At 36.3% G+C, this 18,908-nt stretch overlaps 1 protein-coding gene across 1 annotated transcript; it reads left to right on the forward strand.

Moving 5' to 3' along the window:
* The first annotated feature begins 17,768 nt into the window (after positions 1–17,768).
* Positions 17,769–18,701, forward strand: LOC126011560 (olfactory receptor 2A2-like). Its single transcript, XM_049775379.1, has one exon. The coding sequence runs from the start codon at positions 17,769–17,771 to the stop codon at positions 18,699–18,701; it is 933 nt and encodes a 310-aa protein (XP_049631336.1).
* Positions 18,702–18,908: the final 207 nt, after the last annotated feature.

An 18,908-nucleotide genomic window follows, 5' to 3' on the forward strand; every position in this document is an offset into this window, starting at 1 on the left:
TTTCTATACATGGATGTACATGGAAACTACTATGCTGAGTGAAATAAGTCAGAGAAAAAAATAGACACAGAGTGGTTCCACTCATCTATGGGTTTTAAGAAAATAAAAGGTATTATTATAATAATACCCAAAGAAAATAGAGATGAGGGCTGGAAGGACCAGCCCATAATATGAAGCTTACCACAAAGAGTGGTGAGTTTAGTTAGAGAAATAACTACACTGACAACTATCATGACAATGATAGTGTTTGAGAGAAATAGAATGCCTATCTTGAATACAGGCAGGTAGTAGGGAGTAGTGAAATGGGGTAATGTGAATCTTGCACTGGTGAAGGTGGATTTTCTTTTTTTATAACTAAAACCCAACTAAAACCATGTTTGTAGTCCTGGTGCTTAAATGAAGATATTAATTAAAAATCTATCTGTTGGGGCTGGAGCAGTGGCACAAAGTGGTAAGGTGTCTGCCTTGCCAGCGCTAGCCTAGGATGATCCCCCAGTCCCATATGGTCCCCCAAGTCAGGAGCGATTTCTGAGCACATAGCCAGGAGTAACCCCTGAGCATCACCGGGTGTAGCTCAAACACCAAAAAAATAAAAAAGAATTTACAATATATTTTGTTCTATTTACTTAATGTTGATAATCAGGAGTGAAAAACTTAAACATACTATGCAAAATTTATTCAATAATATAGTTTCATCAATCACAAATATAAGCAATAATTTTTGTAAATAATTTCTATATACACTGCATTCAGTTGTTGACCTTAAATTTGCATGCACAATTATGAACAACTAGTAGTTGGATGTAACCCCACCCCTTATTCTTTGTGTAAGCTTACCTACAAGAAAGACCCTCCCATTTCTGGTAGGGGTCTTGGGGAGATTACAAAAGGTTTGGCCTCAGGGGCAAAAGGGGATTTGCATGGATGCAGGATGGAAGAGAGAAAGGAGGAGATGGCTGAGGAAAAAGGTACAATGCAGGGCTGAATAGGAATCCAACATAAATGGTTATGGTAGGCCACATATGTGGTGGCTAGGGCATGAATAAAGCTGATATTTCTTAGAATCTGTTTGTGGATGATTCGCCTCTACCTGAACCTGATGACCTGCCAGCTGGAGGGAGTTGAAGCCACGTGTTCCTGGGCTCAGGGAGAATGGCCTCCATCAATATCTAAGCCCATCCAAAGGGCCTCTTTGTTATTTTATTCTACAAATGGCACTCAAACTCTGATTTGAACCCTGGACCCAAGAGGACAGCAATCATGGTGAGATTTCTGTTCTTGAGTTTGATTTTGGCTCTTTTTAACTGAGTGAGCCAAAAACTTAGGCTACCACGTGGAGCCACTTTCAAGATGACCGAGACCCCTTCTGCGGGGAGAAGGGCCAGTGAAACAGGAGAGGTGAAAACTTGGATCACCCCCATCAGAGGCCCAGGACTGAGACTTTGTTACAAAAAATCCTTTTTCCAAAGACCTCGGCCTCCTCAGAGATTAATAGAAGGCCTTGATTGGAAATGGACGAGGAAGAAAAAGTTTATCTAAATGGACTGATTTACTGAACCATGACCATCAGCCTGAAAAATAGATTTTGACTTTGGAAATATCGGACTCTAAGCTTGGATCACTTTGAACTCTGCACATCCAGATGCGCCCTGCAGAGAAGCTGCTGAGAAGCTGTGGCGACTATAGCAACAGGACCTGCTTCCAAAGTGCCACCCGGAGAGGAGAAGAGGCAGCTGCAATCAGCCAAGAAAGTAGGTCCTGCAGCAGATAAATGGGGGAAAGCTCCTGATCAGGCCAAAAGTGGCGAGCCTGCGCAGCTCCTACTGGGACCCGCCCTCCATATCAGGATAGTGAAATGGCACAAGTAGGCCCAGCTCAGGACCCCATTTAAGTGAAGACACGTGAAAGAAGACCAGCATCTGGGCAAATAGTTTTAGGTGAAGGGATTAAATGGGAAGCCACAGACTTTATGTGTCTGGACAATTGGTGTTGGTGAAGGGATAAAAGTCCACAGTGTATTCACGTGTGGACATTTTGGTGGTGGAATAAAGTTAAAAAAAAATAAGGGGAAAAACAGCTTAGCCCAACTAAAAATTTGATTTAAAAACCGCCTGCATCTAACTTTGCTTCAGGTGTATCTCTTAATTTAAGTCATTTTCTTGCTGATTTAAATGTGCTTTATAGTTTTCCATAGTTAATGTTCTCAATTGCACATTTGTTTTACTGTATTTTGATGTATTAGCCTGTTTTTAAAATGTATGTTCTGTATAAATAATCTTGTAATGGTGTGTAAAGTAAGGTTGATAGGGACAAGAAAGTTTCAAGAAATAGGTTAAAATAGTATTAGAAGTATAGGAACAAGGAAGTTCCGGAATAATGCTTGGTAGAAAGAATTAAGAAAACTTTAAATTACAGGTGTATGGTGTATTTTGCAGAAAAGTTATGATTTTGGAAAAGGCTAATATGTTAATTTTCACTTTAAACCTTGTTGCTATGGAAATATTACCCGCCTTTGACTAAATGCAAAAACCAGGAAAACAAAAGAGAACCTAAGCTCTTTTGTTTTTATTTAATTTAAAAAGAAAGGGGCAGATGTAACCCCACCCCTCATTCTTTGTGTAAGCTTACCTGCAACAAAGATCCTCCCATTTCTGGGAGGGCTCTTGGGGAGATTACAAAAGGTTTGGCCTCACGCAGTGGTCCTCAAACTGTGGCCCGAGGGCCACATATTGTATTTGTATCTGTTTTGTTTCTTCATTGCAAAATAAGATATGTGCAGTGTGCATAAGAATTCGTTCATAAGTTTTGTTTTTACTAGAGTCACACCCTCCAATGGTCTGAGGGACAGTGAACTGGCCCCCTATTTAAAAATGTTTGAGGACCCCTGGGCCTCAGGGACAAAAAGGGATTTGCATGGATGCAGGATGGAGGAGGAAGAGGAGGAGATGGCTGAGGAAAAAGATACAATGCAGGGCTGAATAGGAATCCAGCATAAATAGTTATGGTAGGCCACACATGTGGTGGCTAGGGCATGAAGAAAGCTGATATTTCTTGGAACCTGTTTGTGGGTGATTTCCTCGCCTCTACCTGAACCTGCTGACCCGCCGACTGGAGGGAGTTGGAGCCACGTGTTCCTGGGCTGGAGGAGAAAGGCCTCCATCACCATCCATAACCATCTAAGCCCATCCAAAGGGCCTCTTTATTATTTTTTTTCTACAGTTGGACACAATTTTTGAAATAAACTCTAAGACATTAAGAGCATTTATGATACTTTTTCTTGAATGAAAGTTATCAATATGGATAGTCCATATACTTATATTCATGTTTATAAATCTTTTTATGAATGTTTCTATTAAGTTACCTATTCTTGCTATAATATTCAGAGCTGGCTGGTGAATATTGCCTTCCCATTTTTTATGATATGCATTGAATGGTAGTCATTTTTAAAGATAGTTATCTAATCTCTTCTGCTCACCATGATGCCAGGCATAACAGTGAATACTGAAATACTTAGAAATAATTCTTCTATTCTAAAACAGTGTTTCTCAACCTTTTTCTAACCATGTTCTCTTTACTCTGTTTCTATTTTTTACTTTTTATTGTGGCCAAAGTGAGTTACAAATCTTTCACAGTAATATTTAAGGTACATAGTGATCATGAATAAGAGGAATTCCCACCACCAGAGTTGTCCTCCCTCCATCCATTTTTCTAGCATGCATCCTACTTCTCCCTCCTTTACCCACCAAGATGCTAGTGTAACTGGTCCTCACTTGTATAGCTTGTTGTAGATTGAGTAATGATTCTGTTGTTGACTTTGGGTTTGGTGTTCAAGTCTGATCTTTTTTTATTTCCACTAAATGCTCACTTGACTGTCTAGTACTGGTACTGTCCATTTCCCCCTCAAATTATGAGACTGAGCAAGATGATTTCAGTAATTTGGTTCTGTTGGAAGTATAAGAAATGAAAAGGGGAAGTAAAAAGAAAAAAGAAAAAATACCTTGTTTCTTTTCTGTGCTCATCTATTCCAACTTTTGGCCCCAGATATCATGTTATGAACCCCTATTTATGTAATTCTCAACTATGGCCCTCTAAGTCATCACAGGGTGACTTACATGGCTCTCAGTTAAGACATGTTTTCCTAATCTTTAATAGTTGAGCATACTTGACTTATTTCAGTACTTGTCAGAAACTTAGAGGTAGTTAATTGAATTTATGTCTGGAAGTGGAATAAGGTAAATAAATAGCTAACAGAAGAAAATGCTCAGGACTAGAGATATAGTACAGGGGTAAAGATGCTTGCCTTGACTGCAGATGACCCAAATCTGATTTTAGTACCACTCTTGAGCATTTGACCACCACCAAAGGAATTCCCTTAGCAAGAATAAAGATCACCCCCCTTTAACCCAAAAATCAATAAAAACGAAATGGCTCAGATCAGAGTGGTAGCTAAGGAGGCTATAATGTATCCTTTGCATTCAGAAAAACTTGTTTCAGTTTTTGTTACCACACACTGAAACAAACAAAATCAGGCCCAACTAAACATTCATTGGTCCTAGTTTTTTTTCATAAAGAAAAGAATAGCTTATTTTTATTTCTTTCTGGTGATTTTAAGGTTAGGATTTATAGGAAGTTATTGGCATTGCTGATTTATATTCATATGTAGTAAAATTACATTTAGTTGGACTTTGCATTTGAGGAAGATACTTTTGGTTGTTGATTATAGAGAAATAAAGTATTAAAATACCAGTGATAAATGAGAAGTCATAATTGATTTGAAAATATGTACACGGAATAAACCCTGGAAAGTTCCTATGTATGTGTGTGTCCTTCTCAACAGACCCCAGAAGGTCTGGTGGTTTCTTTAGGTTATTGAAAGGGCCCATGGATGATGGCTTCAGGGGTCTCCAGGACTGTACCCAAAATATGAAGCTCATTATGGGGTGCTAGGAATTGAATTGGGTTGGTGACATGAAATGCATGTACCTAACTCCTGTAGAAATATCTTTAGTTTCTAACAGTACAAGTATGGGAAATGAATAGGAATTATCAAAGAATGCAGAAGCTGTCAAAATATGAGAGAGAGATAGAGACTTAATATGGCAAATGCTGATGCCAGGTCAAGTTAAAAAAGAGTGAAATAAAGATCACTAATTTAGCCAAATTAAGAAAATTGACAGCTACCTTAAGGGGATGTGACTCAAGTGATAGAGCACATGGCCTGTGTATGAGAGAGAAAGAGAAACTCTGTATTCAATCCCTGACAATCAAGTTTCTTATGGCTCTCCAACAATAAAAATGAATGCTTGGGGCCAGGTAGGTGGCGCTGGAGGTAAGGTGTCTGCCTTGCAAGCGCTAGCCAAGGAAGGACCGCGGTTCGATCCCCCGGCGTCCCATATGGTCCCCCCAAGCCAGGGGCGATTTCTGAGCACATAGCCAGGAGTAACCCCTGAGCGTCAAACGGGTGTGGCCCAAAAACCAAAAAAAAAAAAAAAAATGAATGCTTAAGTTTTTAAATTAAAAAGTTTCACATTCCGGGCCTGGAGAGATAGCACAGTGGTGTTTGCCTTGCAAGCAGCCGTTCCAGGACCAAAGGGGGTTGGTTCGAATCCCGGTGTCCCATATGGTCCCCCATGCCTGCCAGGAGCTATTTCTGAGCAGACAGCCAGGAGTAACCCCTGAGCACTGCCGGGTGTGGCCCAAAAACAAACAAAAAAAAAAGTTTCACATTCTAACTGTAATAAGGGGATAAAAATCATCAGAGAAAAACTGTTGGAAAGAAATTATTGAGCAGCCAAAAAGAATAGAAGCATTGAGTGGTTCACTGTTCTTTACTAAACACAAACTAGGAATTCACTGTAGTAGAAGCTGTAATAAATGTATCTCAGTCAGTGTTAGGATTTAGGAAGTTTTCACATACTAAGTCCTGTGGTTTCAGTTATTTCAGTAATTGACACTTTGATAGAAAAATTAGTGTGATGTTTAAACAAAAAAAATTTCTTATATTAGTTTAGCATGATTTTTCTAAAATAGTCCATCAATAGGTCAATAATTTTGGTACTGCAAGAATATAACATGAACAAAGACATTCATCAGTTCCACTGTTTTTAAGGTACTGGTAAAAGTTAATTCATATTTTCTGAGCAAATATTTCTCAGTATTTTCCCAATCATGGTCTCCTCTGTCCTGTTTCCTTATTGTACTCACTAACTCAGTCTCATTCTATTAGTTAGCCACTTAGTTTTAATTATATTTTTCTTTTTTTGGGGGGGGGGGGAGCTCTCCTCTCACTCACACACGCACGCACACTGGCCACTTAGTTTTAAATAATGGCTATGTACATAATTTTTAGATATGTCCCTCTATAAATATCCTGGGGACCAAAAGTAGAATATTACCCCTGGTTAGAAAGGCTGGCATAATGAATCTGACAAAAATAAAGATAAAGAACAAATGCAGATGCCATGTTTGAACCAGGCCAATTCCAGAGACTGTCTTTTCTCCAATAAGATGTAAACCAAATTGTGAAAGATTATTGCTACACCAGCCCATGCAACGAAAAGCTGGCCATTTCAGGAAGAGATGGCCAAGCCCCTGCCCTGCCAAAGCAATCCTTGCTGCCTCAATCACCCAGAATCACCATTTTCCCAATGGCCCTGCTTCAACACTGAACCACTCTGATTCATTTCAGGGACACCAATCTTCATGGACCACACTCATGTGCATACTTCATGGACTTCACATACACCTCAAGTTTGGGGGCTGATATCACCAGAGCTTTTTGGAGAGTGTGGGCACCTTTACCCCTATTTTCCTTCTTCTGGGAAGCCTGGAAACTATAACTATGCCCACAAACAGTTGCAATATTCAAGGGTTGGTAGATATGAATATTTACCTACAAGTTATAGTATCATTAATAGTGTTTTGAATTTCTTTTTTTTCCTTTTCTTTTCTTTTTTTCTTTTTCTTCTTTTTGTTCTTTGTGTTTTGAATTTCTGGACAGCTTCATTTGTTGACTGCTATCATACTTAAAGGAATACTCTCAGTTAAATAGAATGGATAGAATGGATAGCTAATAATTTCCACAAATGTGCTTACTACTCTACTTTTTCTTTTTTCTTATTTTCTTCTCTTCCATTTTATCTTTTTTTCTATTTTTTCAATAACTTTGCTTTTACTTACCTGGAAACAAATGTATTATGATCAACGATGTCAACTCTGTGATACATATTCTGTAAATAAATAAATGAAAAGATAAAGAAAAGTCTAGATTATGCATGTGTGCATGGGTAAATTGAACATTTACAATTTGTTCTAAAATGTGATGTGTTTGGATATTTTTATATAAATATAGAAGTATCTTTGGTAATTAAAAAGGACTGATTAATGTATTTTCTTAAGAAAAGATAGTTGAAAAGAACAATTTCTGGTAAGAAAAATGTGTTGATAGATAAAATGTGTTCATAAGGGCCGGGCGGTGGCGCTAAAGGTAAGGTGCCTGCCTTGCCTGCGCTAGCCTTGGACGGACCGCGGTTCGATCCCCCGGTGTCCCATATGGTCCCCCAAGCCAGGAGCAACTTCTGAGCACATAGCCAGGAGTAACCCCTGAGCGTTACCGGGTGTGGCCCAAAAACCAAAAAAAAAAAAAAATGTGTTCATAAAAGGTGTTGATAGAGAAAACAATAAAAATTAATGTTTTATACAACAATGTGCTTTTAGACTACTTTAGGTAAATAGTCTCTTTAGATTGTTTTATATATATTTATATATATTTTAAATGTGATAGCATCCACATATTAGAAGTAATATATTATAAGAAATAAATATAATAATTATATTTTAACTAGTTCTCCAAAGTAAATATTGATGTTTACCTACACTATTTTATTTATTTATTTATTTATTTTTTGGTTTTTGGGTCACACCCAGCAATGCTCGGGGTTACTCCTGGCTCCATGCTCAGAAATCGCCCCTGGCAGGCTTGGGGGACCATATGGAATGCCGGGATTCGAACCACCGTCCTTTTGCATGCAAGGCAAATGCTTACCTCCATGCTATCTCTCCGGCCTCAATTACACTATTTTAAACCATTTCCTATTTAGTAACAGACCATGTAACTTGTTTAATCAAATATATGATATGTTCTTACATATCAGTATTATTTTCTGTAATTTACTGTGTAAAATATTAGAATAGAATATTTGTACTGTAACAAGATTTGGTGAGTATAATATTTAATAACATTAAATTTTATACAATAAAGTAAAAAAGATATCATCTGAAAGATGAGAAATCATGTAATCTCTGCAGCCTTGAGAATTGGGTGATTTAAATATTCATTAATTTGAGTATTCAGAGATCCGAGTCTTCTTGACTATGTGTTTTTCCAAATGTTAGATAGGTGGGATTTTGGCAATTTTATTATTCACTCTCATACTGAACACCTAATGACTTCTATAAATTTATGAGATATATTTGGGGAAGAAATGCTTTTTCTGCTATTATTAGTACAATATTTAGGGAGTATCTTGATATCTCAGAAAAAGGCAAGAATGCATTAAGGGAATAGGATTTAATGAGTTTTCTAACAAAATACTTAGCATGTAGCTTGGTATCTAAAGAAAGCTAGGGTGTATTGAGGGAATTGAATTTAATGAGTTTTCAAGTAAAAATGGACTTTGCAATAGATGTTTTATTTTACAATAACATAATTGTCATACTCATTAGTTGACAGCAATACTGTTTTGCAGATAAAAATGCCTTTCTCCCTGGGGAGAACATAAGCCTAGAGGAATTGTAAACTTCTTAACAAGCTCCAAGGGTCCACATTCATTACACCATAAACTCTTCCATAAGTAGGTAGGATATGAGGCAGAGACCATTTTAAGACAAATTATATAATAACTCCAAATCTTTGGGACTGTACTATGTAACATAATTTATGCTACATAATCTTATTTAAAAAAATTAACAATGATAATTAATGGTCATAGATTTTAGAACTAGAGAACCTTTTAAGAATTTAGTATTGTAGGGCTGGAGACTAACCACAGCGGTAGAGCGTTTGGCTTGCAAGCAGCCAACCTAGAACCAACGTTGGCTCGAATTCCGACATCCCATATTATAGTCCCCTAGCCTTGCCAGGATCGATTTCTGAGCACAGAATCAGGAGTAATCCCTGAGTGCCACTGGGTGTGGCCCAAAAAAAAAATCAGTATTGTTTAATTTGAGATATCTGCCCTTGACACTCATTTTTATTTCTAAAAATCGACTTGCTAAAGAAAAATAGGGTCAGATTATTTTTTCAAATAAGTTTTCCCAAACTTCATTTATCTAGGGATAGAAAATCATTTTTAAAATTGTAACAATTGCTACAGTACATATTTGATTAGATGGATTATATATCAAGCATAAAGTTGTTATTGGTTTTGTCTTTGTTTTCTTAATAAGTTAAGAAGACTTTTCTTTTGGAAAACAGGAAACATTATCATATGTATTTTCATATATATTTATATTTAATCTTTTTAAGTAAAGTGTAATATATACATATGCATAATCAAACACAAGCACTTTTGAGGTGTGCACATGAAAATAAATGCCATGTATCAGAGGGAATATATAGTCTCAAAAATATGTAGTTATTTCTAGAATTTTCCAAAAATGGTTGCACAAAATTATACTCTCATCAGTAATGTCTAGTTCTTCATACCTATGTTAAGCCTTATTTCTTGGGGAGATGACACCCAGTGACACTCAGGGATTACTCCTGGCTTTGTGCTCAGAAATTGCCCCTGGCTTGGGGGAACATATGGGATGCCTGGGTATCTAACCATGGTCTGTCCTAGGTTAGCATGTGCAAGGCAAATGCCCTATCGCCTGCTCCACTGCTCCAGCCCAAGCCTTATATTTTAAAACTTTAATTTATCTGTGTTTTTAATTTTCATCTACAGTGATTGTGAATCTTTTTTTTTTATTTTTGGTTTTTGGTTCATACCCAGCATTGCTCAAAGGTTACTCCTGGCTCTATGCTCAGAAATCGCTCCTGGCAGGCTCAGGGGAGCATATGAGATGCTGGGACTTGAATCACTGACCTTTTGCATGCAAGGCAAATGCCTTACCTCCATGCTATCTCTTTGGCCCCAGTGGTTGTGAATTTTAATACCACTTCATTTACCATATTTTCTGGTGTATAAGATGACAGGACATATAAGATGACCTCCTACTTTTCCTGTTAAAATATAGGGTTTGAGCTATATTCACCATATAAGACTACTTCTCTTTTAACACACAACAAATGGATTTTAAAAAATGTAAGAGAAAAAGAGTAGAACCCTCAATCATTAACAGTATATGTTTAATAAAGCTAGACTTTGGAGTGTCAACAATCATTTGGCATTTGGCATTTGTAGTGAGTGACTGTGATTTTTTAATTGTGATTCACATTGAGAGCAGGGAGAGGGGGCTCCTGCAAGAACAGCTAGCTGGGGTGCAGTGAATAATAGGACATCTTGAGGGAAACAGAGAACCTCCTCTATGTCCCATAAAAGCTGAACAGAGGACTGAGGGCCGGAAAGCTGCGTACCCAGCAGCTGGATGAGAGGTGGTACTCGGTAACTCAGCTCCTCTTGTGCCCTGAAAGATGAATCAGGACAAGCAGAGGACAGAGTGATGACGCCTGGCAGCTGGATGGGATGCAGTGGTAAAAGTGGGGCAGATCACTCATCCTTGAGCTGTAATAAGTTTCAGCGTGCTGTATACTGAGTATAAGATGACCCCCGACTTTAAAGAAAATTTTTATGGGTTAAAAAGTCATCTTATACACCAGAAAATATGGTAGGTCCTCTTAAAAGTTTTGAAAGAATTCTTTAATGAATTCATCTGGGCCTGAGCTTTTGTTTTTGGGAAAACTTTTGAAGACCATTTTAATTTCCTCAGTAGTAATGGGTCTGTTTAGATATCCTAGATCATTCTGGTTCAACTATGGAAGATTATTAGAGTCAAAGAGTTTATCCATTTCTGCCAGGTTCTCTTGTAAAACCATTCACATGAGTGCCACAGAAACTCAAATACCATGTAGGACCTATACAAAGAAAACCACAAAACTCTGCTTCAATAAATAAAAGAGATCACAAGGAAATGGAGACACACACACACACCCTGTTCATGGATTGGGAGGAATAACATCATTAAAATGGCAACACTCTCCAAAGCATTGTACAGATTGAATGCAATTCCTCTAATGAAAACCATGACATTCTTCAAAGAAATGGATTAAACACTCCTGAAATTCATTTGGAACAATAAACACTAATGAATAGCTAAAGCAGTCCTCAAATAAGTGGATCAACTACTCCTAAATTTATTAGGAATCAAAATGAACAAGAATAGCTAAAGAAAAACAGGAAAAAGGAGATGGGAGACATCACTTTTCTCAATTTTAAATTACCCTGCAAAGCAATAGTCATTAAAACAGCATGGTGATGGAATAAAAACAGACTCTCAGATCAATGGAATAGACTTGAGTCTTCTTAGAATGTTCCCCAGACATACAATCAATTGATATTTGATAAAGGGGCAAGAAGAACAAAATGAGCAACAAAAGCCTGTCCAACACGTGGTGTTGGAACAACTGGTCAGCCACATGCAAAATGAAAACTCAGACCTCTGTTTAACATCATGCAAAAAGGTCAAATCCAAATGGATTAAATTCAAAAGGTCAAATCCAAATGGATTGAAGACCTTGATATTAGACTTAGATATCATAAGGTATGTAGAAGAACACAAACGCAAAACACTCTATAATATTGAGACTAAAAGCATCTTCAAGGAGGAAGTATCAATGTCCAAACAAGTGGAAGGAGAGATAAACAAACAGGATTGTATTAAACTGCTTTTGCATCTCAAAGGAAATAGCAACTAGGATACAAAGGCCTCCCACAGAATGGGAGAAACTATTCACCCAAAACCCATTAGATAAGGGGCTAATATCTAATATATACAAGGTTCTTATAGAACTTAATAAGAAAAAAACATCCAACCCAATCAAAAATAAGGAGAAAGATGAACAGACACTTCCTCAAAGAAGAAATACAGATGGCCAAAAGGTACATGAAAAATACTCCACATCACTAATCACCAGGGATATGTAAATCAAACAACAATGAGGTACCATCTCACGCCACAGAGATTGGCACATATCAAAAAGTACAAGAACAGCAGTGCTGGGGTGGAAGTGGGGAGAAAGGAACTCTCATTCACTGCTGGTGGGAATGCCACCTTACCTAGTCCAGCCTTTATGGAAAACAATATGAAAATTCCTCAAAAATCTGGATTGAGTTCCCATATGATCCAACTATACCACTCTAGAGATATACCCTAGGAATACAAAAACACAATATAAAAATGCCTTCTGCACATCTATATTCATTGCAGCACTATTTGCAATAGCCAGAATCTAGAAACAACCCAGATGCCTAACAAGTAGTGGCTAAAGAAACAAGGTACATATACACAGCCGAATACTATGCAACCATCAGGAAAAATTAAGTCATAAAATTTTCCTAAACATGAAGGACATGTAAATTATTATGCTGAGTGAACTAAGTCAGAGGAAGAGGGATAGACACAAAATAGTTTCATTTGTTTGCGGGATTTAAGAAAAATAAAAGACAGTTTTGTAATAATACCCTAGGACAGTAGAGATGAGGCTGGAAAGACCAGCCAATGATATGAAGCTTACCACAAAGAGAAATAAGTACACTAACAACTATCATGTCAATAGAATGTCTATCTTGAATACAGGCAGGGTTGGGGAAAGATGGAAATGAAGGGCATTGGTGGTGGGAAGGTTTCACTGGTGGAGTAAAGGTGTTCTTTTTTTTTATAACTGAACCCCAACTATAAACATGTTAGTAATCATGGTGTTTAAATAAATATATTATTAAAAATTACAAATATAGAAATTTTATGACCAGAAAAATAAAAGTTGGAGAACGTTGTTAAGGACAAGTCTGAATACCCTGAAGTTGCTCATGCAGAGGGTTTGTAATACCTGAAATACATCAAATTAAAAAGTTTTGCATGATAAAAGAAACTTGGGCAAAAAAATTTTAAGTTACTAGGTTAATAGTTTTTATGACCTAAGGTTCAGCTTTGTGAGAATGATTAATAATAACATACTCTATGTTTAAATTTATTTAGAATTTGTGGCAGGAGTAAGAATATAGTAGACTATTGAATAAAGTCCTCAGGTTCAAAAACCAAAACACTGGAGAGATACAAGTCTGAAAGTGGATGGCAGTCTGGAGAATAATTTATACACACACACACACACACACACACACACACACACACACACATTTTCTGGAATTTCACCAAGTTTGCCCTTAGCTCCTAAGGAGCAGCCTACTCCAAGGAGGCCCAGAAGCACAAGAGGGTCACTTCTTCCCATTATGAGTATTTAAATCTAAGGGAAATTGTCACACCTGAATGTAGGACCAGGTGGTCTCAACACCAATCCAAGGAGCTACATTCCAAAATACTCTCAACCAATGAGTAACAAGGCAAAGTGAAGTAGAAACAGATCAGTCCTACTAATCCCACAGTGGATAAGGTTCTTGCTTTGTTTCAAAGCTTGGGTTCAATCACTGGCAACTCCAATGTGGTGATTTTATTTTGACCATATCATTTCACATTGTACAATATATAAACTGTAGGAATTCAGATAATATCTACTAATCAAGTAAAACATTAGGTAAAATATATTTCATAGAAAATATTTAGAATACACTGGGCTGCCAAATAGCCAAATAGTAGATACTTTTGTATCTCTAAGACCAACTTTAGAAAAGATACACATTGGTTAGGCAATCTATTTGTTCTCATGTTTGCTGTGAAAAAAACTATGTAAGATAGCATTAGTATTTTAAAATTTAGAGATTTTCATATTTTGTCACTGTAGAAAACTTATGAATCTTTATACAGAAATGATTTTATCAAATATACTATGCAATTTGTGCTGTCTAGCTAAGACTTATAGCCTAAAAATATTGGAGAATCCACTGCCTACATTGGTCTAGAGAATATACCTCCAAGAAAAATAAGTTGAAAATCTTTACTCTTCCCTCTTCCCCACAGAGAAAATTTAGGGATTTGTATCTCCTTCCCCAGGGAGAAGATAGATAAACATGTTTTTATACTTCTGGAAGTTATATATCATAGCTGAGTCTCAATAAAACCTTCAGTCCTATTTAATCATTTAGAGCTCCATAAATTGTTGTAAACCATTATCAGTGACAAATATTCACAATCTGATGAATAAATTCTTTGAAGCTGTCTAAAGAGTCTTAGAATATGTTGGTCACTTCTGAGGAGTCTCCATTTGGCCAAGGAGATTGCTAAGGGAATCTTAGTGTGGACAGAATCTTATGTGGTAGCAACTGAGTTTCACTTAGATTATCTCAACTCAGAGAACAGAGGCAGAAGAGTAGAGCAAGAAAGTATCAGAAATCAGTATGGCTATATTGGGGAATGGCATTCCTGAGTGAAATATCCATTATCATCCTCCTCCTCTACTAAGTAGAGAATAAATACCTTGAATCTAGGCCCCTCTCAGTTCTAGGATTCCCTGCTTACTGGGATCCTAGTGGCATAGATTTTCTGATTCTTTGGCTATATTCTCTTCCTCATGCTGCAATATCCTGGAATTCTGGTCATTATGTTAACCCAATTCTATGCTTTGGAAAGATTTTGGAAGGAGAAGCAGCTTCACATTTAGGTGTTGTCTTATAAGAAAGGTTCTCATATGAGAGGTATGAGGAATGAAAGACAGTTACTCAGCACAGTGAAGATAAATCAATGCTTTATTAAAAAGGAAAATTCTCACAAAAGGGCAAGGAGTATTTTCCTTGCTGAATCTGGGAAGAGGTAAGTTTGCCACTGTTATCTCATATTGTATTGTTCCCAAAAATAGCGCCCTAAGGTGTTATATTAAATTCCAAAATTTAATATTGCAATGTATGTTCTATAATTCTAATAGAACTTAATAACATCCTAGAGTATATGTACAAAATAATTCCAAATCACATTCATGGAAATACAAGACTATAAGACTTTCTTATATGTATCTGTACTTTCTGAGTGTGTCAGTATCATTATAACTTATTTCCTTTTGAGCTGATATTTTATAAAAATTATAAAAAGTTGTACATATCAGAAAACTATTCTTTTTTTTTTTGGTTTTTTGGCCCACACCCATTAGATGTTCAGGGTTTACTCCTGGCTACGCGCTCAGAAATTGCCCCTGGCTTGGGGGGACCATATGGGACACCGGGGGATCGAACCGTGGTCCTTTCCTTGGCTAGCGCTTGCAAGGCAGACACCTTACCTCTAGCGCCACCTCGCCGGCCCCAGAAAACTATTCTTAATAAGCAGATTCCAAAACATTTTTGCAAGCATCATTTTACAGCTTATATAAGATATGACTCATATCTGTGCTGAGATCTTGTTGATAGTTATAATAGTCTATTCCTTCAAGAGCATTCAATATATCCTCTAGATTAACTATGTTTTTGCTACATGTTTCTCGAAGAATTTTTACAAGAAAATAATTTTCTAAAGATTAAGCTCTTATTATGCACTTTTAAGTCTAGAGTCAATCTACATATTTCTCAAGAGAGAAGCTGAAGGTGGAAAATTATCACAAATACTGAAGGGAAGTATGGATTTACGAAACTGCAAAATACTAAGGAAGATATAAGTTTAGAATTCTTGCAATATTTCTTTCTTTCTCAGGTTAAACTCACATATATTTGGAAATCTCTGTGGATCAGATAATAATGTCAGTATATGACCTGATATGATAAAAATTACTGACTTTATCTTCCATCTGAAAACTTACTTTGAGCATCTGTTCATCTATTATGAGGCAAAAGACATGAGCTCTCATAATCACTTCTCAATGAAATGATAAATGACTCAGAAATTTCATCTCAGCTCAAAGAAATGGTATGAAACCAAACCCCATGGCAACTTCAAAATTTGGGGTGGGGTTTACATTTAAACATAACGTTATAGCTTAATGAAGATTAATAAACACATAATTAAAGAAATAAGGTCAGAAATATCATCGAGTTAATAAAACATAAAGTATCCTAAGGAAGAGCTAGTGTTGAATGCTTATTGCAAGCTTGTGCTTTTTATTAAGTTGGATAATAGAGAATGGAACAAGATGTAATATGGGAGATAGTTATCTGTCATATTCTGAGAATACTTATACATCACTGAAAGAACTTCATGTTTTAATTTAGAGTCCTATTATATTGTGAAACTAATTCACATTACACCAGCATTTGTGAAACTACAAGAGTAAAAATAAAAATCTACAACTAGTTGAAGTTTCAATAGCATGCAGAAATTCAGGCAGATTTTACAAGGATGTCAAGAACTCAAGATGTGGTACAGGGTTTATTTTCATTGTTTTCTTTGTTGGACTCAAGTTAGACATAATATTTTTTACATACAGTAAGTCTATATTTCTTTTGAGCATGAGAGTCTTCCTCATATCAATCTACTCTAATTTCCTAGGGTGGAAAAACATGGTCTTGGTGATAGGAAAATTCTGGAAGTAATCATGTTTATAACAAATTATGTTGAGGGTTTAATATAGCTTACTTATTTCTAAAATTACCAAGTTGCCTACATTAAACATATATGATTTTAATGTTCTATTATAATATAATAAAGTAGCCTCTAAAAATAAAAGAAATCTTCATCAATTACTCTTGTCTAAAATACGAATGAAAAATTAGGGGAATAAACATTGCCACACCAATCTTTTTATGGTTTCAGATTGTGAGCATACATGAATTCCCTGGGGCAAAATGTGAAATGATATTGTGATTTTAGCATGTGAAAAGTATTTTGTGAAGGGAGTCTTGAATAAAGGATGTTAGGCTTATGGGAATTTTACTATGAAACCATTCTGATCATGTTTTGTAAAAACCATAAACAAGTTTCTCAGAAAATTATAATAAACTACATTAGCATTATATATAAACTTTTGTGTCACTTTCTGTTAAATATTCTTGAACATCAAAGGACAAATGTACTACAATTTTGCTATTATAATTGTTCTATAATTGTAGTTAAGTTAATGCTACTTTATTTAAATAATTGTAATACCTAATGGGTGATTTTCATAGCCTAGATTAATAGAATGCCTAGTACTAGAAAAAACATAAAGTGACATTAAGAGCAAATAATATTATGACAGTTTTTTACTCTCATGTGATTCAAAAAACAGGGCAAGAGAATCCATGAGCAAAGGGACCTGCTTTGTATCCAGTAGATTCCCCCACACCAAATATGATCCCTAAAGCACCATAAAGAGTGATCCTTGAACAAAACAGGAGTAAGTCTGGTCATGACTGTGTGTGCAATCCCCAAAATAGAATTATATACACTCCCAAAGGAAAGGATCAAACAATTTAGAATAAAAAGTGACTAAATAATGAAAATACATTTTAATTATTTGATATTTATTGAAAAGTTAAACAACTTTATAATAAAAAATAAAGCATACACAGGAAGGGAAGAGTAGTCAAGTAAGAATAAGAATATAATTTTTGTTTCTTTATTACACTATGCCCTACCCCTTTATTACACTATAATTTCTTATTAACTCAATTTAATAGAAATAATTATAGTTTTCATTGACTTACAGCTCTAACAACTCTATCACATTTTGATTCTTAACAAACCATCGCTAAAGAATGGGAGGTAACCAGTCATGGTTCCCAGAATTCATCCTGGTGGGATTTCAGCTCAGTGCAGAAATAGAAGTGCTCCTGTTCTCTATCTTCTTGCTGCTATACATGTCCAACCTGCTGGCAAATGGCATAATATTAGCACTCATTTGGTTAGACCTCAATCTACACTCGCCCATGTATTTCTTCCTGTCTCACCTGGCCATCATTGACATGGCCTATGCTTCCAGTAACTTGCCCAAATTTCTGGAGAACTTAGTGATGCATAAAAATACTATCCCCTATGTGTCATGTGCTATGCAGATGATCTTGTATTTGGCTCTTGCTTCTACAGAGTGCATGATTTTGTTGGTGATGTCTTATGACAGGTATGTGGCAATCTGCCACCCCCTCCAGTACACTCTCATCATGAACTGGAAAAAGTGCAAGGTCCTAGCCATCATTTCCTGGTCATGTGGTTTTTCTGTGACCCTAGGAAATCTAATTTTCTTTCTTAGATTTCATTTCTGTGAATCTCTGCATGTGAACAATTTCTACTGTGAAATCCTAGCTGTCCTGAAATTAGCTTGTGGTGACACTTTGATAAACAGAATTTATGTACTTACTGTTGGTGTGTTCATCATAATTGGACCTCTTTCTCTAATGCTGGTTTCCTATATGCATATTCTCTGGGCAATCCTGAAGATACAGTCAAAGGAGGGTCGCAAAAAGGCCTTCTATACCTGCTCCTCCCATCTCTGTGTAGTTGGGTTCTACTTTGGTATAGCCATGTTGTTTTACTGTGTCCCAGACGATGGACACCATGATGAGCAGAAGAAAATCCTTTCACTGTTTTATAACCTGTTCAATCCATTGTTGAACCCCCTTGTCTACAGTGTGAGGAATGCTCAGGTAAAGACTGCCTTCAAGAAAGTCATGAAAAAATGGAGGATAATATAAAGGAGAATTGGATTATGATTTAGTTAATTTTGCTTGTCTACTGTAACTTTTACTGCATAATAAAACTGGAGAAAATCTTTGAAAATGAACTGATTGATGACAGAATTTAAAAGAATATCATTAGCCAGGTGGTAAGAATGAAGTTTCCAGATTCCTATTTATTTGTAGAGACAGCATGCAGATCAAATTAATTCTGTCAGAACACCA

The sequence above is a fragment of the Suncus etruscus genome, chromosome 1 (genome assembly GCF_024139225.1).
Source record: "Suncus etruscus isolate mSunEtr1 chromosome 1, mSunEtr1.pri.cur, whole genome shotgun sequence".
NCBI lineage: Eukaryota > Metazoa > Chordata > Mammalia > Eulipotyphla > Soricidae > Suncus > Suncus etruscus.